At 37.3% G+C, this 22,433-nt stretch overlaps 1 protein-coding gene across 5 annotated transcripts in view; it reads right to left on the bottom strand.

The window, feature by feature from the left end:
* PIEZO2 (piezo type mechanosensitive ion channel component 2) overlaps positions 1 to 21,718 on the bottom strand; it is a 205,653-nt gene extending 183,935 nt beyond the window's left edge. For all 5 annotated transcript variants that reach the window (XR_015733592.1, XM_034429440.3, XM_034429444.3 and 2 more), the window contains exon 1: positions 20,986 to 21,718. Coding sequence is in view for 4 of the 5 variants with exons in the window: in XM_034429440.3 (XP_034285331.2) it covers positions 20,986 to 21,049 (64 nt within the window). In the remaining variant the exon portion in view is untranslated. The remainder of the gene's footprint in view (positions 1 to 20,985) is intronic.
* Positions 21,719 to 22,433: the final 715 nt, after the last annotated feature.

Genomic DNA, 22,433 nt, shown 5'->3' with positions numbered 1-22,433 from the left:
CTCAGGTGTCTCCCGAAGGAGAAGAGATTGGCCAGGAGCCAGGTGTTTCCGAGCCGTCGGATAGTGACGAAGAAACATTGTGGTTGGACCCACGCCAGCGTCGGAGAGACAAGCGGGCGCAGCAGAAAAGGAGGCGTGCCAGAGATTAAGCTGAGTCACTGGACCACACCCCACAGGCTATAAAAGGGAGTGTGGTGGCCATTCGGACTCTGTGACGGACAAAGCTAATCTCTGGCGAGGCACTTTGCACCTTCGGACACAACACCTATTTGCTGTGGATTTAATTATAAACTGGACTATTCAAACTGTGTGTATTTTTTCTGTGTTATCGGAGTAAAAGTTCTTGGCAGGCAGCCACGGAGTTGCTGCCAAGTTCCTTATCACTGACGTTGAGTGTTTGAAGAGTTTATTTAACCCTCGGCTGGCTGGTTGGGTGTGTGCGTGGTACGGGGACAGAACAGGTGCATTCCATCTCCATTCAATCACATGTGAAATTTTCCCACTCATTCCTGAATACTCAATTTATAATATTAACTACCATTCTAAAATCAATTTATAATAGACACTTCTTTTATTTACTAAATTTTGATGGTAATAGTGATATTCTTGCCGATTCCAATAGGATAACTACTGTGGAATCCAAAGTACTGTCACAAAAACAGACCCACCTTTCCCTTTCTAAAATACAAAATACACAAAACACAATGATATTCACTTAACGACCACTAGCTCAATGACCATTCAAAACTGCATGGTGCTGAATAAATGGTATTTATGACTGGTCCTTGTAGCTTTGGCCATCACAGCCTCCTTGTCAGGTGTGCTTCCTTCAAAGTCCAGGAAAGAATGAGCCAAACTCCATATTTTATAGAGTAATGTACTTTTACTGGAAAATGAAATGAACGCAACCAAGGAAAAGCTGAAACTAAAGCAATAGGCGCAAAAGTTGCATATAGAAAGCATCCCCTCCCACTGTCCATCATCAATCACCCAATCCAAAGGTCTCCCAGAGGTCAGGGGGAAGCACGTCTGGCATCGACATCAATCAGGAACGCGATGACGGTTGACCCGAAAGCCACTTCGGAGATTAGGTTTTGTTTCTTCAAAATCCTCCAGCTCACTTCCCTCCCCCACGCTCTCCCACCCGTTTCTTATGGCAGCCAAAGCAGAAAGTCGGAGGCTGACACTCCTGGTGGTTGCCCTTTCTGATCTTCTTCGCTGGTTCTGACAAGCAAAGCCAGTAGGGAAACCAGGAAGAGGTTGCACAAGGTGACCACATGGCACTCTTGCTTAATAACCCATGGTGATTTCCTTAATGATGGCAACCAGGAATTACCATTGCTAAGCGGTGTGATCACATGACATTGTGTCACTCAGTGATGGCAATCCTGGTCAATTGCTGTTATTAACCAATGGCAACGTTCTTCCTGTTAGTTAGAGCAAATTCCAGCAAATCCACACAAAACTCATGTTAGCTTAAAATGTAACAATTTTTTTTTACAAAACAATGTGACAATACATTCTGTTATGGTTTAAAATCCAGTAAAATATTTATACTTCTTCCTTGAAATAGTTGTCACCTTTCTCTTGGATCAAACAAAAATTGGAAAGCAGAAAACTGAAGACCTTATTCTGTAGGTTGTGCTCAGTTAGAACAGTTTAATAGTTAAGGTGTGAAAAGACAAGCCATTGGGCTAAATAGAGAAGCATATTATTAGATCCTAGTGATTGGAACTTTTACAAACATATCCCCAACACCACCAATTGAATCTTTTTATTTGAAATGTTATCTGTAGCTTCTGGCTATTTTCATATTATGAATTAATTCCATCAATCAGTAAAGCCCTGATTTAGGAAGAGCAACTCTTCCAAGAGAAAATGGTGGCTAAAAATAAATAAAGCTCTTTGATTTCCACTTGGAAAAATATAAATAATTTATTATTTGCTATTTAAAATGTTATATTTCACAGAAGCATTTAATACATGAATGGAAGAGACCTGAAACTATTAGCATTTCCCCAATATTCAATATATCATATGCAAAGCAGATCTATTATAAGTGTACTGTGCAAAGGATTCTCAAAATAAAACAACCTGAATATTTCTATTTGGAAAGTCTATATTTAGAAAGTAGTATACACATAATGTTTTTCGTACACTGAACACAAAGATATCAAAAATGAGACAAATAATATTGATTAGAAAGGGTTATGTGAACATTATCGTATGTAAGAGATGCCTTTCATATGCTCTGATTATCTCACACATACATATTGGCAAGGACTAATGATATATACAATCCAGATTGCCTGTCTCTACACAGTTGTATTCCATGAGACATGGATATGGCCAACAGTTTTAATCAATCCATTCATTTCTAAATATATATATTATCCTTTCTTAAAGTCTACTTCATCAAGAGAGCTGTTACCAAGCTATCAAAAATGTGTTTATTTATTCAGGAAAATGTGTGTTTACTTCTACAATAGGAACAACACTATGTTTAGAATTTTAAATTCCATAAAACAGCATAAAGCCGTCTTGTTATTGCAGAATGTTATCAATATTTTTGATTGCAGAGTTTCCTGGCAGTTCATTCATTTTTCATGATTGTTTGTTAATATATGTTCTGTTTCCAAGAGACCTTGTAGAAGTGATGCACTTAGCCATAAACAATCTTTTTAGTCTTAATTTTAAATATGATTTAAAAATTGCAACATTTAGCATTATTTTTAACAAGATGCCTAACTACATTTATAATTTTAAAAAAACAGTTAACAATGTCTTTTATAAAGTACAGAACATCTTCCACTATATCTTTTCAGTGGTTATACTGTAATTATACTGTAATACTTATGCATCTTTTAATACCTATAAATCCAAAAGCATAATGTATGTTAGAATTGTAACAAAGGACACATAAAAAGAATAACAAATCTTAACACAATGCAATGGTCAAAGCTTTTAAAAGTACATGTTAACAAATACATTTTCATATGCCAGAGACCAATTTTAACAAGATATTAGACAACCTGTTCCCCATTGGATCTTTAGTTTAGAGTTATTTCTTTTGCTGAAACAGAGAAACAGAATGACCACAGGTGAGCAAAAAAGTAATGGGAGCGGGAGTGACTTCTGACTTCCCGCCAACTTCCCCATTGAGTTTGTTTGTGGGAAATTGGTAGGTAGCATCAGAAATCTCCCTTCCCTTCCCCTTCCCTTTCCCCTCTCTCACACTTTCTTTCCTTTCTTCCCTCTTCCCTCCCACACTTCCTTTCTTCCTTCCTCCATCCCTGTCTAAAATCCCTGACAGCTTCCCCATTCACTTGTGGTAAATGTTCAGGGAGAAAGTCAGTGGGAAAGCCAACAAGAAGTTGCAGGTTCAAGGCCAGCAGGAAGGTAAGCGGTTGCTGTCAGGTATGAGAGGGAGCAAGGGGGTGCGCTGAGGTGTGGGGGTCAGGAATTGTGCAAGGGGGTGCACAAGAGGTGCTGAACAGATCAGGAAGCGTGCGTGGATGTACACAATTAACAACTTCAACGTGATGTATATATTGTCTGTTTCAAGTGAGTTAACCTTTACTCATCAATATGTTAACCCTTTTTTAAAGCTATTAAACTAATGACTATCAGTACATACAATTCAGTTTGTAAGAATAATACCGTAATTCCATGATTATACAACTGAGAATGTCACTGCCTACAAACATTTATGTCACTTGTGTTCTTCCAAATACATTGCAAATCTAATAGGCAAGTCACATTATTGTCACTTTCAAAACCATTTATTTTCCCCTCAATTTATGACAGAAACTGAGCCTGGAATTAGGATTACACATCATTGCAGCCGTTAAGCGGTCACCAAGTGACTAGATCAATTTTGCTAGATTTTTTGCAGTGGTCGCTAAGTGAATACCACAGTTGTTAAACCAATCCATTAACAAACAAAAACATCAAAAACCTTGGTCATAGGACTGCAGGATGATGCAAGCTGCCATAAGGTAAACTGATTGCCAAGCGCCCAAAATGAGATGATGTGACCATGAGGTGCGTGTACAGCCATCATAACTTCGAAATTGGATTGTAAGACCTTTGGAAGGGGTCTGTTGTAACCTTGAAAAGTCACTTTGTAATCACTCGCAAGTGGTTATCTACAGGTTTTTAGAAGAAAAATATCAAATATCTTTAACTGACACAACTTTTTGGTGCATTCTTTTCTTTTCTAAAAAAACCAATGTAATTATGGCTCAAACTTTGAGTAAAAAAATAGAATACCATGTTCCCATATTCAAACATTATAAAATAATATTGGGAAATTATTCTTTTATTATCGTACTATTTTACATCCCATTTACACGTTATATGATCCAAATTTATTTTAAATATTTGCTAAAGTAATTAGTTAAAGGAATATAAAGAAGTATAAAGAGGTATTTAGCATTAAATACCTCTTTATGCTGTAAATCCTGTTAAGGTAAGAGAAAAGAACTTCTACTGCACATGAATATTTTATTTATTTTACTTACTTGTATCCCTTTATTATTTTTCAAATAACTTAAGGTGACGAACATATTCAACATACTTTCCTCCTCCTATTTTCCCCACAACAAGAACCCTGTGAGGGGAGTTGGGCTGAGAGAGATTGACCGGCCCAAAGTCACCTAGTAGGCTTCAAGTCAAGACTAGGAGTCATGATCTCTCAGTTTTTATCCTGGTGCCTTAATCACCACACTAAACTGACACACCTACAAGCGAAAAGCTTCTCTTTTAAGATTGAAAATCCTTGGCAGGCTGATATAACTGAAAATCATGATAACCTAAATTTAATCTGTTGAGAATTTTGTATAATTTTATGGCGTAATTTTGTATAATTATGCCATATGAATTCACTCAAGGATGGTGACCAAACAGATGTTTCACCCACCCAAAATGTGATCACAGTGACACATGACTTGTGCACTGATGCATGAAATAGTGTAACTTGTTATGTTATCATAACTACCACCCACAGGAGATTTCTTGACAATTTCCAAAGAGAATGTGGTAACTGGATCACCTAATCAGGAAGCATGTACACTGCATACCCTCAGTGCATCCTTATCAGAGTTATGGAAGAATTTCCAGAACTTCAGCCATTCGTGGAAAAATCATATATGAGACTTCAACGAAGTTTTTCAACCAGCCATGTCTCGTTCCAGGTTAAATCTTTCCATTCACCCTTCAACTTGGTTCTCTGTTCCTCCTCTTGTTCAGACAGTCAACATCTTGACTGAATGAGTACACTTCTGGAATTCCCACTGTGTAACACACAATTCCCATTCTCTAATTTTTCATTCGCCTGTTTGGAGCAAACGTGAGCACTGTTTTCCCTTTTGCTAACATCCAAGCACAATGGACAGGGAATATGATGAGCCTAAGACAGGGGTCAGCAACCTGCAGCTCCGGAGCCACAAGGGGGTCTTTGGACCCTCTGCTATTCTTCCTGTCAGGTGATCCCACCACTGGCTGGCCCCAGCCCTCGCCCTCCCCTCCCAGTCACTCCTTGCCTGGCCTGAGAAGGTAAGGGCGACAGTGGGGGATGGAGAAGCGGCCAGGGCAGAGACAGGGAGATACAAAGAGAGGGGAAGAGAGAGAGACATAGAGAGATACAGAGAGAGAGGGAGGGGGGGAGAGAGAGGGAGGGAGGGGAGAGAGAGAGATGTCAAAAGGATTTTGTGGTTCCCGGTGTTTTTTAACAACTGGTTCTCTGCCCTAATGTCCGGCTGGTAGGCATGGCTGGGGGAGGTCATGTGACTGGTGGAAGTGAGTGACATTGAGCTGGCCAGGCCAACCCAGGTTTTGTGGCTCCCGGTGTTTTCTTTTCTGTGGGAAACGGGTCCAAATGGCTCTTTGAATATTTAAGCTTGCAGACCCCTGGCCTAAGACAAGCACTGGGTGCAAGACGTTAAAGGTTGCTGGCAGTGCAATTGGGAAAATAACCTCTAATATCTGCTGACCCATGCCTCACAAAAAAAGGAGTGGAGGAATGCCTGTACCTTCAACAGGGAGCAACTGTTGGTTGTTGTTTTTTTAAGTTTAAACAGGACTTCTTGAATTCTTTCTTTCTTTTGCTTTTAACAGCAAAAGAACATAGGATGTAGGAGGCATCTTATTTTTTATGTGTAATGAAGTAATGTGTTGCATTTCTATACATGTGGGGATTTATGCTGTCACTCAATGTCACAACTGTGTGTCTTTGCATGTATGTTTATACTGAGAAGCCCAGGATTGGCTGCATACACAGGTCTAAGAAGGAGGAGAAAGAGAGCTTAGAAAGGAGCAGTCCCCAACATTTCAAGCCAATTGCCTCTCCCAATGGGGAGATACTTTGGGACACTTTTGTCTATGCTGTTCCTGGCCAGCTCATGGCCATTTTCAAACCTGATCTTCCTTTTTCTCCCCACACACCAAATCTAAATGTGTTCTATTCAGATTTCAGAGAATTACCCTGTTAACAGGCAGACAGATGGGCAAAGACCCAAGGCCTTTTGCACTATTTTTTTTTCTAACATTCCACTGAGTTGGAAAGAATTAAAAAAAAAAAAAAACCCAAGCCACTTGGTATCCCCTGCTAAGGGAAGGAGAAAACAAAACCCTTGTTGGTTTCACTCCAGCTCCCTCTGAGTGCCAAATCATTGCAAGGATCTGCAAAAAGTCAAAACAGTGAAATCAGCAGGGTGCTCTGCATTTGTCTGACCATGAGGTTGGCAGGGGAGAAAAGCAACCTGTTCTTTTTTCTCTCTCTCTCCTTTTCCGGTGGAGGCCAGTGGAGCTTTCCTTTTAAGGACCGTAAACACAATTTATTAAGGTCAGATGAGAGAAGATTGTCCCCAATGGAAAAAAACAGAAGCCCAAAAGACCTTCAGAACCACAAAGAAACAAAAAGTAACCTTGGGAAATATTGGATATACCATAACTGAAATAGAAATAAATCAGTTTGGCTGCTGATCAGAGAGGAATATGTGCAAAGACAGAGCTATGGAATAGTACAAAGACCCCATGTAGAAGTACTATATATCCTTATGCTATTCTGGTTTATTTTGCCCTTAGAATACTCATACACAGCTGAAAACTCAGTATCTACCCCAGTGTACCACTATTTCTTGCTTGTGATTTATACCATTTCTACATGCTAGCCATGCCACATGGTACAAATATATCCTGTAATAGAATAGTCATATCACATACTGCGTAAATATTTTATTTAACCCTAAAGTTACTACCTAGACTAGAGTGTTCCAATCTTGAAACTTCTAGGCATATTCATCAACAGGATTCTAAGCAACAGCGATGATTTCAGGAATGGAAGCCCTCAAATTATGCAAACGCCTGTTTGTTTATATCTGTCAATGGTCCAACCATCTGTTCAAAATCGTGCAACTTTTTTCTATCTATAAGCTTTTACAAAAATATTTAACTTCCAGAATGGAATGAATTTCTTCAAAAGTGTAGAAACCTTATGTGCTGTACAAGCAGTTCACAAATAATTCTGAAGTTTCCTACCATGGTTAAAAAAATAGCATTCTCTGGAGATGGACTGCTTTTGTGCTTTAATCCATATAGCTGACTACATCTCGCATGTGGTCTCCAAGAGAGCAGACAAATAGATTGAAGCCATGAATTATTCATACTCAATCATCAAGACAAGAGGTACATTGAACAACATATCAGCATGAGAGGGTTATTTTTTTAAAAAAAACAACACAGTATAAAGGTCAACGAGAAGATGTGGAAAACATAAAATTGATTATCAAAAGTACCCGTCAGCAAATGTGTATCTCACAAACCATATAGTTATATTTACTATGTAAAATTATAAAAACTCACTAACCTTTGTGACTGTTTCCTGCATTTAATCAACTGAAACCAAACACAAAGCTAAAAGCTATTTACACTGCTCCTTTCAATAATAACCCAAACCTCCAATTTTTTTAACAAAGCACCGGGTTTTCTTTCCAACAGCTTCATCTATGGTACCTTATTATTCATGTGTATTTTTTCCTCTCCCACTCAACTACCAAACATTTATTCTGAGATCATTCCAGACAGCCTAAAACAGTACAAATCTGTTAGAGAATGTCACCCATTATCCTGATGGAAGTTAGGAATTGTGTATTATTGCAACATGTCCTATATGGAGCTGCCCTTGAAGACTATCTTGAAGCCATGTTAGTCCAAAAACAATGGTGTAAGCAGTTAAAGGTGTAACTTAAATACACCCATGTTACAATTTTTCCATGGGCTGCACTGGCTTCCATTGGACTTCCAGGTGGAATTCAAGATACTGGTTCTCATCTATAAAGGTCTTCAAGGAATGGACCCTTGTTATCTGGGCCACATCTTTCCTATCTATCTACTAGGTCCATAATTCTTCATTCATTCAATTAAATAATGTCATCTTATAGAGTCAAAGAAATGTACCTTTTCTGTCACAGAACTTGCCTTCTGGAACACCATGTCATCTAAGAATGGATTGGTCTTAACTATGCCAATCTTTCACAGAGCATTGAAGTCCTCAATGTGCTCCAGGACTTGGGGGTCAGGACTTAGATGAGCCAGCAGATGTTGGTTGTTTTGTTTGGGTTTAACGTCATTGACTGTTATAGGTTTTTATCCTTTGTCAATATTTTTATTGTTTTAATCAGTTGGTAGCCAGCCAAAGTCACACTCATGAGATAGGCAGCCATATTAATCCATTAAATAAAAATAAATAAATAAACAAATAAGCTTTATTTATTTACATATAATCTAACTTTATTAAATAAAAAACAAGAATAAAAGATAAACAAGTAAGAAGAAAAAGATTTTTTTAAAAGGAAAAGTCAAGGAAAGAAGCAAGATGAAAGCACAGAAAGAAAGAATGAGAAAAAGTAAAGGAATTTTCTTTCTTTCATACAGATATAGACAAAAAATACATCGATCTTTTATTCTAAAGTTGTACATTATTTTTATAATGCCATATCATTCTAGTCGTCAAATCCCAAAATCAAAGTTTTATTTCTTTCAGTTTCTTGCAAAGGTCAATTGTTTCCAAGTAAAAATAAAATCATTTCTTTAATCAAAGTTGTCGATTTCATCATTTCATCATTTCCTCCAATTACATCAACTTCATCAACCATTCTTCCATTGTAAGTCCTTCCACCTTTGTGCATATAGAAGTCTCACTGTCTTACATGCCCATCAAAAATGAAAACAATATGGACTCAGCTTGGTTATATTTCCAACAAATATCTGAAATTCCATTATACGTTTTTGACAATTTGTCTGGTAACAGATACCAGCTGCACATCATTTTATAGAAGTTTTCCTCAAGCTTATAATTTAGTGTAAATTTAATTATTTTGTCCACATAGTCTCCCATTGATCCATCTGTATGTTATATCCATTTTTTTGCCCTTTGTATCTTACATTTATTTATCTATATATAAAGTGATTAGTGCAGGTACAATAATGAAAGCACAACTGTTCAGCAATGATTGTGATGAAGTCATTTCTTAAGACTTTCTGAGACTGATGTAGATCAACAATTTGTAAAATGTACAATTTAGAGCAAAAAAAATTGAACATGTATTAGTGGCTCAAATTTGGAGAAGCCTGTATTGTACATATTAAGTCTGTTTTTAATCCAGTTTGCTAAAAGGCCTCAGAATTACAGTGTTCATTAATTAACTTATTTTTTTTTATTGCAAAAGTTTTACAATTACATTTTCACCCCTTTTTCCCCCCCACCTCCCCCCCCAAACTTCCCAACCTCCCTAACCCTCCCTAACCCTCCCCTCCCCCCAGACTTCCCTATAATATACTCATAACTGGTAAAAAAAATTAATTAACTTATTAAGAACAAGAACTGGACTGGACTGGACAGTGGGACTGTATTATCAGAAGGACTGTATCTCTTGGTGCAAGGTTGTCAAACTGGCAGCCAGATGCATCAAGTGCAGGTCACACCCACCCCAGGTCCGCGAAGGGGGAAAATGTCACAATACATCATGTGACGGCAACGTGACACCACAAGTTTTATACCCGAGTCTTAGTGGCTTTCAGTTTTGCTCATAATTTGAGGTATGGGGCTAGAATGATCATTTTATAGTTCCAAAAATGATTCTGTTCTGTTAACTACTGTTTAGGCCCTAAATTATTTAATAGCTGCAAGAATATTTGATGACCAGCTTCTTCTTTTACACACGCGCACGCGGGCACACACACACACACACACACATATACTGATGATCAGTGGTGGGATTCAGCCAGTTCGCACCACTTCAAGAGTGTAAGGGAGTGTAAGAGGCGTGCATAAGTGCAACAGTGTGCCTACCGTCCCTGTCCTAATATTCCTTTTTACTTACTCTTTTCATGTATTCAAATTATGTTTATACTTTTACCTGTTATCTTATATATGCTTGACAAAATAAAATAAAATAAACTTATGAAACAGGTTGTTAACTTTCTGAGCAGTTTGGTGAACTGGTTGTTGGAAGAAATCACTAGGGCAGAGAACCAGTTGTTAAATTATTTGAATCCCACCACTGCTGATGATGCATTGAGTGATGAAGGGACTTTTAAAAAAAAAAAAATCTCTTTTGTTGCCTTTACTTTGTCCTTCCTCAGGAAAGTCTCTCTTTGGGAGTACATCTAATCTACTCTGTTGTACTACAGAACTGCAATTTACAGAGTTAGGCACTAAGACACTTTGAATGCAACTAATAATGTCTTTTAGTTTTATATTTTAAAACATAAATCTATCTAAGACAAAATCCTGAAAGCTGGATGGCAGTTACAGAACAGAAAACTGAACCATATTGGAAACAGATTGAGAGACAGAAAAAAAAGCGAAAAGCAAAGATGTCGAGGTAGAGACATCCCTCTTAACATTACACTGATAGATAAAGTAAGTCTCCTGGTTATATTTTTATCACACTGTAATAAAGTCCTTAAATATAGCATTTTTAAAAATTACATGAAAAAGACTGTGAAAAAGTAGACGAGTACTTATAGATGTCTGCCTTTCATTTTGTTATAAACTGTCATTAAAAGCACCTTACAGAGTAACTAATTCTATCAATGTATCTGTGCTCATTAAGTTTTAACCAAAACATGAGGAGAGATTGCTTCCACTTCAAATGATAGCCTTTCTGGCATGGAGCCTAGATAGAAAACACAATAGGTTTGTCATGTCCCTATTTGTTTGACATTATTAGGCAATCACACAGTATAATAGGAGAAAACAAGTGATGACTGATGTAAGATTGCAAATTCACACATTCAAATTAATGAACTTTGATGTATAATGCCCAGCAGTTTTCTTACTGCTTCAGGTACGAAATGGAAAATAACTGTATATAACTTAACCTTCCAAATCTAGTGCCATTCTCAAATTTCAACTATGCTGTCTGAAAATTCAACGCATCACAGGAGGTACCAGGTTGAAGAAGCTTGAAGTAATCAGCCATTTGTATTGTATGTATCTTGTGTGTGATTAAATTTAAAAAGAACAACACTGAAGTCAACTTGTACAATACTCCTACAGGTTCAATTTTTGATAATCTTCTAGTCCAGGGATCTGCAACCTTAAACACTCAAAGAGCCATTTGGACCCATTTCCCACAGAAAAAAAAAACACTGGGAGCCACAAAACCCTTCCCGTGCCTGACTATTTCTTGAGTGACCACAAAACTAGCATATATAGTTGAAGTAAACGTTCAATTTTATTCTGAAACTTTTCGTTTCTTGGATTTATCCATGGTTGGCCTACTGGGGGTTGAAAAGTTCAATAAATAGCGTGCCAGCAGGGGTCTCACATTGGTGGTTGTGACGCATATTTTGAGTGACATGGAGCCGCAGCAGAGGGATGAAAGAGCCCCATGTGGCTCCAGAGCCACAGGTTGCTGACCTCTGTTCTAGCCAATACAGTCATGGATATTTCTGTTATGCAGAAATACCTGCATTTACACTTCCATGCAGACAAGATAAAGCATCCAATCCCCAGAGATTTAAATCATTTGAAACAGTTTTAAAAGGCTTTTTAATACCCAAAGGAGTTTATATATTTTGTTGATGAAACAGATCCTCATCTTTTAAACAATAAAATAAAGAGCGATACTTCCAACAATAATAGAATGTATTCATTAACATAAAAGACAAATTAAAAAGCAGCATAGCACTATAATTTTGAAAAACAACTAATGAGTTTCACATATCAAAACATTTCAGGACAAATGTTTTCTTCTTGATGCACTGTAAGTAGTTTAGACCTCAGTAACAGCTTAATACATTTATTTGCTACTAAAAGTTAAGCCTTAAACTAGAGTTCCTCTCTCACCTTCCATTTGTTTGCATTTCCAAATATCATTCTATATTTATAGGCTATGCTATATCACTACAGACAGCCCTTGATTTATGAGTATAATTGAGGCCGTATCGTATCATAAATCATGCTGATCATTAAGTGATTCACCTTATGACCACATCTGATTTTATGACCTTTTTAGCAGCAGTGGTTTAAGCAAATGCAGTGGTCATAAAGTAAATGCTGCAGTCATTAAGCAAACACCACAGTTATTTGCTTCACAATGTGTTCACAATGGGTATTTTTTGCTGGAAACCAGAATTAAAACCTGGTTTCCAGCAAAACAGTCATAAATTGTGGTCATGTGAACATTGCATGAAAATTGCCATAAATGTGCGCTAGTTGCCAAGGAGCCAAATGCAATTTTGTGAGTGCGGGGTCTGCCAGCTATCATAACTTCAAATTCAGTCTCAAGTTGAAGATTATCTATAATGCTAAGAAAGGTTAGGTTGGCTATTAATTGCACATAAAGCAGTGCTTCCCAAACTTTTTCCTTCATTTACCCAAAACCACTTATCCAAAAGTCCTTTTTACCTAATATAGGTAAAACACCTTAAGTTAATTTAAATGTCCCAGTTATGATTGGGTAATGACACACACAGCCATTACCCGAAGAAAAAAAACTTATACTCAATTTTAGATAATTTCCCCTGGTCTTCAACAATATGTATTTCTGTAGATCAGTTTTCTTAAGAATGAAGGCATATAAATCAAATTAAATAAATAAATAAATAAATAAATTCTTGAAGGCAGTGCTTCCTAGACTGGGATAAATTATCTAAAATTGGGTATTCTTCATGCTGGCTGGGGAATCCTGGGAGTTGCACACATTCTTAAAATTGTCAAGGTTAAGAAACACTACTGTACAGTAAAGCAATTTTTCTAACTTGGTCCCCATGTACATGAAATTAAAGCTACACACAACAAATAAACTACCTACTAAACTAATTGTGGGTTCTCAAAAGTAACATACCTAACATTCTACTTTCTTGACCATGATACCTATATCAAAGAAACATGCTTTTTTGCTTCTTGGAAATTGGTAAAACACTTTTTCATTTAAAATAGACTCTCCCCTCTTCATCTTCCCCATCAGTCATACTGACTGATTTGTCTGATTAATTATGTGCCATCAAGTAATTTGAATTCTTAGCAACCGTGGAGACAAATTTTATCTCTGATGATCTCTCCTAACCCAATAATTTGGTCTTCGAATTGTGCATCCATCACTACTATAACTAAATCCATTTGCTTGGATGCTGGCTGTCCTCTTCTCTTTCCTTTTCCCAGTATTAATGCCTTCTCCAGAGAGCTAGATTTTGGCATAATATGTCCAAAGTACAATAATTTGAATCCAGTCATTTGTATGTTGTGAGAATTGGGGTTGATTTTCTTCAATGTTCTATTCATTTGTTTTCTTGTCTGCCTGTGGTATTCTCAGTTTTCTTCAACACGACATTTCAAAGGCGTCAATACTCTTTCTGTTCTGTTTCTTCAAAGTCCAGGGAGCATTAAGGCATTCCCCAATTATAAGTCTAAGAAAACATTATCTGAACAAGCTCTCTACCTCTGAAAGACACGCAATGCAAATACGATGCCACATAATTTATTCTCAGATTTGCCCAAATAATAAATAAGCGCAGATCTATATGTATAACACCTCTGAACTCTGAAGTGCTAGATTTCAAAGAAATCCAGACTAAATAAGAATCCGATATTACATCAGAGCTTTCAGCAAATTTGAAGAAACAATTTCAGGATTGTGGAACAAACAAGTACCCCATTTACCTGCTAGCTATTTCTGCAATTTTCTTAAATTAAGGGTTAGGAGGAATTTATTTAATTTACATCCCTGCCACCCAAGAATGGCACTACAGGAAGTTTGTGTTCTTTCCTTATGGTGAACTAAGTTGTAAAATTAAGAAGAGATATTGCCTTGAACAGAAATTACATCCAGCAGATTTTTCAGGATACAATACTGAAACTACCCAACAACTCAAAATATAAGATATTCAAACATACATTTGTCTTTAATGCTAATTTGCAAGCATAGTATCTTGCTCAAGATTGTCTCATTATTTGTTGCCATCCAAAGAAACATCAATAAAAACAGGATAGTTCTGAAGCTTATGCTTACTGGGTTTTGTAATCTTTTTGAGGTGCTAGTTTTAACAAAAAGAGGAGTTATAATTAAAATCAATACTTAGACCCCTTTTTTCTTTTAGTTTAAAAATCTAAATCTTCAGAAATTTTCTGGAAGCCTGAAAAGAAAAAACTCTGCAAATTTCTAATAATAGAATTCCACACTGTCATTCAAACCAAATTATTTGTTTACACAAATATGCCATGTTATGTTTAATTACCTTAATATTTTATTTTTAAAATTAATATAAATTATTTTGATTATCTTAATTAATATGTGACTATCTTCACACTGCGCTAGGATAAAAGCATATGCTATTTTCCTCTCAAAATGTCCTCAATATTCATAATTTGCCATAATGACAGACAATACAAATTGTCTGTCATTTGGATGGATATTTGGCTCATCATCCAGTTAAAGTTTATTCATTTTAAATCCCTTTGGGATTTCATCCCAAGCAAAGATATTAGGCTTTTTTTTCTCCTTATATAGAAACCAAACAATGTGTGTAACTTTGGCTGCCTGCATACCAGCTACCATTCTCATTAGCAATTTCCAATTTCTACTTTTATTAAGTTCCGCACACATAGAGCCAAACTATAATTCAGTAAATCTTTCTCCCATGAAGATTTTCCTGAAATTTATTGACGAAGACATCTGCCATTTTATTTTACGTCGGAAGCAAGAAGTTAAATCAGCTAGTATTTCTTCAACATAAAGCGGATGCCAAAATGGCATGTTGTTATGTACTGAATAAGAGTGTGCCAAACATATCTGAAAGAGAACCAGCTGGAGAAAGGCTGATCTAAGCAAATCATTTTGAGGCTCAAAAGTATGTTGACTACATCCAAACATTGTGTCTTTGCTTCTAAAATGTTCTCTTTATTTGTGCCATAAGATGATACAACCAATAATTAGTATGCTTAAGATAATACATAAATTAAACAAAAGGTTGACAAGATTTATGTTGTTCCTGTTGGGTTGTTTAAAAGACTAGTTCAGATCAGTTCATCATGGATCAAATACACAGATAGCATAAGCAAAATATTTAAACACTGGTTTAAACTTGATATACACATTTGGTATTGATATGGAACTGGCTTCTATCACTAGATTTTTAGTGTTGAGGATTTTTTTTGTCATGATATTCGTAATCTCATTCTGTGATCCACATCTGAAAAAAATGAGTCTTTAACTAAGTTTATTTTCTAAGCCAAACTAATTTATATATTCAAAACTATCATAGACACGCTCTGCACTACAAAATCACTACAAAATTAATAATTTTAAGCTGATGGAAAGAAATATCAAATATGTAGAGAACAGTAAATAAATGAGTTAACATTCCATTTTTACCAGACCCACCGCCTCAACAGGGATGTTGCAATCCTGCAGTAGAACAAGCCATACAAAATTGTTCCAAGTATTATGGAACAGATCAAAAGAAGACATCATTCTGAAAAAAAAAACCCTGAAATAATTCAAACAGCAATATCTTATCTGTTATGGCAAAAGAGGTTATTCTTATTGTTGTTCCTTTCTTCAAGGAACTGAAGAGAACTTGATATTCCCTTTAAACTTTAGTGTCCCTCTAATTAATATTGTTCGCTGCAAATTTCAGGATCTCCAGAATTCCTCTCATAAATTTTCAAACAAGCCAGATCTTTTAATCTTTTTTTAAAATCCAATGATTCCAATATAAGATATGCCTAACAAAATTCTGTTCAAGTTTTTCTCAGACCAAAGTCAACCACAAGGGAAAACATTTTCTTCTTACACCTGACAAAGCTCAAAATAACAGAAAACTGGCTATTCTCCTGTCATCTTGTTATCCATTTCTTGGCTTGCAAGCACATTTTTTTCATGGTCAATGTCATAGCTATAATAGAAATTTGCATCGATTCGTTAACCAACAATGCTAAACTGAAGTAATAAATCAGTAACCTTTATCACAGCATATATCCAGGGTTGATCTTTAAATGTTACTTCCTAATGTAACATTTTCAACTTCTTACACCAGATCAAAAGGAGGGTTTTTTTGTTTTTTGTGCCATCCAGTTAGCATGACTGCCAGGACTAGTTCCTGCAGTTTTCTTGGCAAGATTTGGTTTTGCCATTGGCTTCTTTTTACAGCTGAGAGACAATGACTGGCCCAAGGTCACCCAGCTGGCTCTGTACCTAAAGCAGGACTAGAACTCATAGTTTCTGGTTTCTAGCCTGATGCCTTAACCACTACACCAAACTGGCTCTCAGGTCAGTTGTAAAATGGTCATTAGAATGAAACTGCATTTATAGGAAGAAAATATCAATTCACTTTTTAAAAAAAAAAAAGAAGCAGCAGCAGCAACAATTAGGCCTCCAGAGGAAACCTTTACAAACACACAATATCTTAGAAGCTCAATTCCAAATCTTATGGAGCAACTTAAGTCTTTTTTATAGTGTAACAAGCCTTAATATATGTCAGTTTCCATAATGATAGTTGGATTAAATTATTATAATATATAATGTTGGCCTGATCTATGATACAGATTGAATTGCCATATATTTGACATGCAGCTGTAAAACTAAACATCATTTACAATTTGATGCATAAATACAACTTGAAGTTTAAATGTTGTGATGCATCTGTCATTGTGCAGAATAGTCAGCTGCCTCTGATTATCATGTGAAAAAGCTACTCATCTCTTTCTTATTAAGGTAAAAGTGCAATATGTAATAACGTATCAAAGTTGTACGCATTAAGAAAAAGCAATGGTAATCAACAGGATTCTTATGAGAACAGATTTAGAGACTCCCAGGAACCTTTTGAGAAGAAATTTTCACAATGAAAGTCTGCATCAACAATCTGAACATATTTATCACTGTGCAGAAGTCCAGTAATAAATTTGCATTTACAAATATTCTTGCATTTTCTATTTATCCCTCTTGAACTACTCAAAAAGCCTGAGCAGACAAGTAGATGTAAATCATATCTTGAAATATCCTGCAGGCTGAATTACACGGTAGAAAATGACAATATATTCACCTGAAAAGAATTATTATTTCCCATCTTCCCACTCCACCCTCAAGAATGTGTAACTACAGGGCTAAGTTAAGAATTAGATACATAGTCATGACAGCATCAATAAGTTACACAAAGGGAAAACACTTCCTGGACTGCCCAAAGTTTATAGACTCAGGTGTTATACAATAACCTGTATATCTATCTATAAAATTCACAAGGTGCTACATTTCATAGTAGCCAGGTAGTAGGGAAACAAAAACTTTTATCACTGGCATAGTTCAAAGATACCAACAATTGTACTGATTTATTTGTAAGTAAAACATAACAATTCAGTATTTTCAAAAAACGATGGGAAAGTGTCAAAAAGGAAGAGGAAAGGGTCATTTTGAGGTTATTCAAAATGTTACAATGCTACAAATCCTCTATTATAAAAGAAAGGACATGGGAGGTAAACTGCTTTTTTCAAGGTGAATGAATTCTGTGGTGCTTCAGCTACAATATTTCCCAGATAATAAATAAAGCAACCATCATAATTAAGACCAATCCTATGAGTGGGCAGCTCTGGACAGCTTCCGATTCTTATGAGTTACAAGAAAATCAGAGATATGTTGATTTAGAGGTACTTGTAGAGCATAAAAGCACTGGAACCTGGGCATCAGCCTTGACAAGCTCATCAGGCTGCTTAAAATGCTGAAAGCCCTTAATATATGGGATGAGTTCCATAAGTGAACAGAATTAAGAAAGCTGTAATGAAATTCAGAATATTAAGGTTTGCAAACTCTTAATCTGAAGCAGAAGAGGATGTAGGCAGAGATTACGGAAGATGCTCGGCTTTAAGGATATGCTAAATCATTCTTAAGCATACTTTTGTCTCAAATGATTCTTCATGCTTGAACCATGAAGTACTTGTGTTGCCCACAGAGTCCCTTCCATTTAAGAAAGAGGAAAAAGCTTTTGTATCCTAACGATGCTGCACAGGCAGATTACTGTTAGACAGAGATCCTGAGCTCTCTGAAGATCAGACTACACACTAGTTCATTTTCTTACTGCACAGAAGGCTGAGAGACAAAGATCTTGCATTCATCATGTCCAACTGCTTAATTACTACCGTGCCTGGGTAATATTGAAGGTGGATAAGAACAAAGTTGCCCTCTTAACTGGTGTTTCACTCACTGTACTATGATTTGTTTAATCATAATTAGTTCAACAATCTACAGAAACCCAGTTTATGCATAATTGCTATTTGTGATTCTAAAATCTTAATAGCTGGCTTCATAAAATAAGCAAAGCTGAAACTATCAAGCACAACACTGTGGCTTAAAGTGATGTAGAAACTCAGCTACTGACCAAACTATGCTAGGAAAGTAGATGACTGAGGTTTGAGTTGTTTAGTCATCTTTGCACTAAAGTTGTTGTTATTCTTATGAAAAGGAGGAACCGTGTGATTTTCAGTATAGTTCTCACTGTCCTGTCCTATTTTAAGATTCTCAAATAATGAAAAGTCGATGATATGTGGTGACATTTCCAAATTCTACCCTTGTCTAGAGCACGGAGATTACTATATTAATCTTATCTGCTCAGGAAGTTTAACCTCCACTTTGTGACCCTGTGTGGAATAAAACCATTGTATGACACCCAGAGTCACTTGCTTGTGAGAGGTGTGGCTACACAAATTAGATACATACATACATACATAATAAAATAAAATAAAATTTTTTGAGAATGTTGAACTGAAAAGGCTAGAATTATATATCTTGATACATAACTTTAGATCATCCACTAGAAAAAAATACCATTATGTTCAATGGTAGTCCCACAATTGTTACATGTTTTTGTATGTATGAAATATATTTCTTCAGCTCGCAGAAGACAACTTTCAGAGATTTCCCAACCAACATTTCTTAGTGTTGCTTCTTAATCATCTGGTCCATCTACCTAGTACAGTAGTATTTTGTTGGCAGAGAAACTTGTGCCAAAACGTTTTCTGAAAAGGTTTAAGTACTCTGTTTTGTTTCAAAGTAATTTAGTACTGTCTCCAAATCATGTAGGCAATTTATCTAAGACACCAACACTTCGAAACAGAACAGAGAACCTAAACTGGATTTATAATTACAAGTTCCAGTTTGTGGAATGTACCCACACAACTTTTAAGCCAAGCGACTAATAAGCCTACAAATATCTTGAGACATAAACTATAAATAAAAACCAAACATAAGAAACCGATTTCAACCTAATTTCTAATAAACAAAAGCATTCCACATGTGAAGCTGTAGCTGAATGTGAAGCTATACCTAAAAGGGATGGCTTTTCAATTTAACTTAACAATTAGTCCAAATCAACTAGATGAAATAAACACTTCCAGTTATTTAATAAATTAATCTAATAGCTGGATCCAACAGACTGATTTATTTGCCTGAACAGAGTTTATAGTTTGGCATACATTTTATAGTAATCCTAAAAATATTTACTGCAAAGGATTGAATTGAATAGGATTACTGCATAGCAAGTGTGCTGCAACCTAAAAATCTAAAACTATTCATTCATTCATTCCATTTCCTGTTTCTCCAAAGTTCAGACACAAATTACTGTCATCCACAATTAATGACCTATTGGCTAAAATAATTGTAATTATCATACAAATTAACGGAGATAGGAAAAACATATTTCATTCTTTAGTATATGTCTAGTTTTTTTTTTAAAAAAAAAAGTGCAGTAAATTTTCAATTAAACAAAATAAAACTTTTAAATATGTATTCCATGTAAGAATATTTTCTCAGTTGCAATCATTAAACAATTATGTTCTGTTTGAATCAATGGGGGATATTGTCCTACAAATGCATTTACAGGCTTCTTCCATGCCTGCTTCATTAGAAACTGCCTAGATCTACATACACTGCAACAGAAGTCAACAAATAATGTGAAATCTTTATTCAGATTTAGGTTGCAATCCTCTCTACTCATCTGGGCTAATACACAGTTAATGGATTTATCTCTGAAAAAATATGTACGTGACTTATTGTCAATGCCTGCTTATAGATACAGTGCCCACAACCCCAATAGAATCTTTACCCATTTGCCTGAAAGCATGTATATTTACTTAATATTTTACTTTTCAACAGAGGAACCTAAAACTAATATGGTTTCTGAACGTGAATTAAATGTCCATTTAATTCCATGTACATCAGATAAGTCAAGATCATTTGGAAAGTTTAAAAAAAAAAAAGAACTAAGGCTACATATGAAGCTATTCCCTCCGTATACCCACAATCTCTTGAGAGGGAAATACAGTAGATCCCATTCTTCAGCGTAAAAGCAAAAGGTGCCCTAATTTTACAGAAAACCAATTCCAAAGTGCAGGACGTGTCCTAGTTATACCAAGGAAACGCAAGACCTACTTCTAGAAAGAAGAAAAGTCCAGCCACACTATTCATACCACGCAAGTCAAACTTCACCTACCAGTGACTAGACAGATGGGAAGGAGCAATCTGAAGATTAGTCCACACACCACTTCCGTGGCCATCGCTAGGAGATCGGACCAAGAGGAGCCTTAGAGAAACAAAGGACAGCCGTCCGCTTGCAAATGTCAATAGGCACCGGCAACTTTCTTGGGTCCGCTCTCCTTCAGGGCTAGAGCAAAGAAGCCTGACCCTCGGGCTTCGGCTTAAAAACCCCTCAGACGAAGAGAGAGTCAAACCCCCAACAACTGCCGAAGTCAATCGAAGTTTCAATCAAGGCGCTTCGCTTCTGCCGCAAAGCGAGTCTTTCTTTCTTTTTTTTGAAAAAAGAAGTTTTTTCACTTGACAACCATTTTGCCCTGCCCGGCATTGGGAGCGGGGAGGCGGGGTGCCGACGGCTGCCTTTCGCTATTCAAGCCGTCTGAAGGAGCGCATGGTAATAGCCGGCCGCGTCGACCCGGGATGGATCCTGAGAGATTCCCGGCCGTAACAAGATCCGCCTCGTCGGGGAACAGAACTCGGGACGGCAGCCGCGCGCTCCAGGCGAGGAGTCACCAAGTCTTCCCAAGAACTAGGGAGGAGGCATCGCGGGAAGCGTCCGAAGGTGCCGAGCGGCGAGCGCACCCTGAGCCACCGGGGCCAGAAGAGCGGCGCGCGGAGAGCTCGCCTTCCTCGCTGCGAAGCTCCCGCCCGACGCCGCGGCTACTTTTCCCCACCTCAATGAAATTGAGCGTGGCCCCGCCTCGCTCGAGTGGGCGGCTCGCCGGACTGGGCTGTCTGGCTTATCCTGACCAATAGCAAGATAAGGAGGAAAAAGTCTGGGATTCCTCCTGCTACGGAGGCAAGCGGAGTTCACCTCCCGCCTGAGCCAGTTCCGTCCTGGTGCTGTTGAGGGACTTAAGTCGAGGCTCGGGCTAGGACCAAAAGACTTGGTTATATTCTGGCGGGAACCAGCCGCAAGTCAAGTGCTGCTGTTACGTTAGCGAAGTTCTCTGTTCAATCCTTGAACCGTCTACGTTCTCCCGTCGGGATCATTTCCCTCCTCCATATGGCCACTAAAAGGAAAAGTGGGGGGGAAACCGGCGGCAGAAGTGTGGAAGAAGGACTGGCCCCAGGGCCGGATTTTCCTATAGGCTAACTAGGCTTCAGCCTAGGGCCTCAAGATCAAGAGGGGCCTACATTCAAATTGTTAGCAAAATTAAAATTACACTTTCACTATAGGTGAAAGGGCCTCATAAGTGGAATAGCCTAGGGCCTCTTTTCATCTAAATCCGGCCCTGACTGGCCCAATGGCCTATCAGGGACACCGCGCAAGTGTGCAAGGGAGCAGCAGCCGAAGCTTGCCACATTGTCTCCGGTTCTTGCCTCCTGCTGTCAAGGAAGGGCGCCGCCCCGAACATCCAACTCCGGGATCGTGTGTTTTCCTCTTGCGCCTTCCTGGGAGAGGTA

Source organism: Pantherophis guttatus, chromosome 3 (assembly GCF_059756535.1).
Source record: "Pantherophis guttatus breed Tessera chromosome 3, ASM5975653v1, whole genome shotgun sequence".
Taxonomy (NCBI): Eukaryota; Metazoa; Chordata; class Lepidosauria; order Squamata; family Colubridae; genus Pantherophis; species Pantherophis guttatus.
This window is presented reverse-complemented; position numbering and strand designations above follow the sequence as displayed.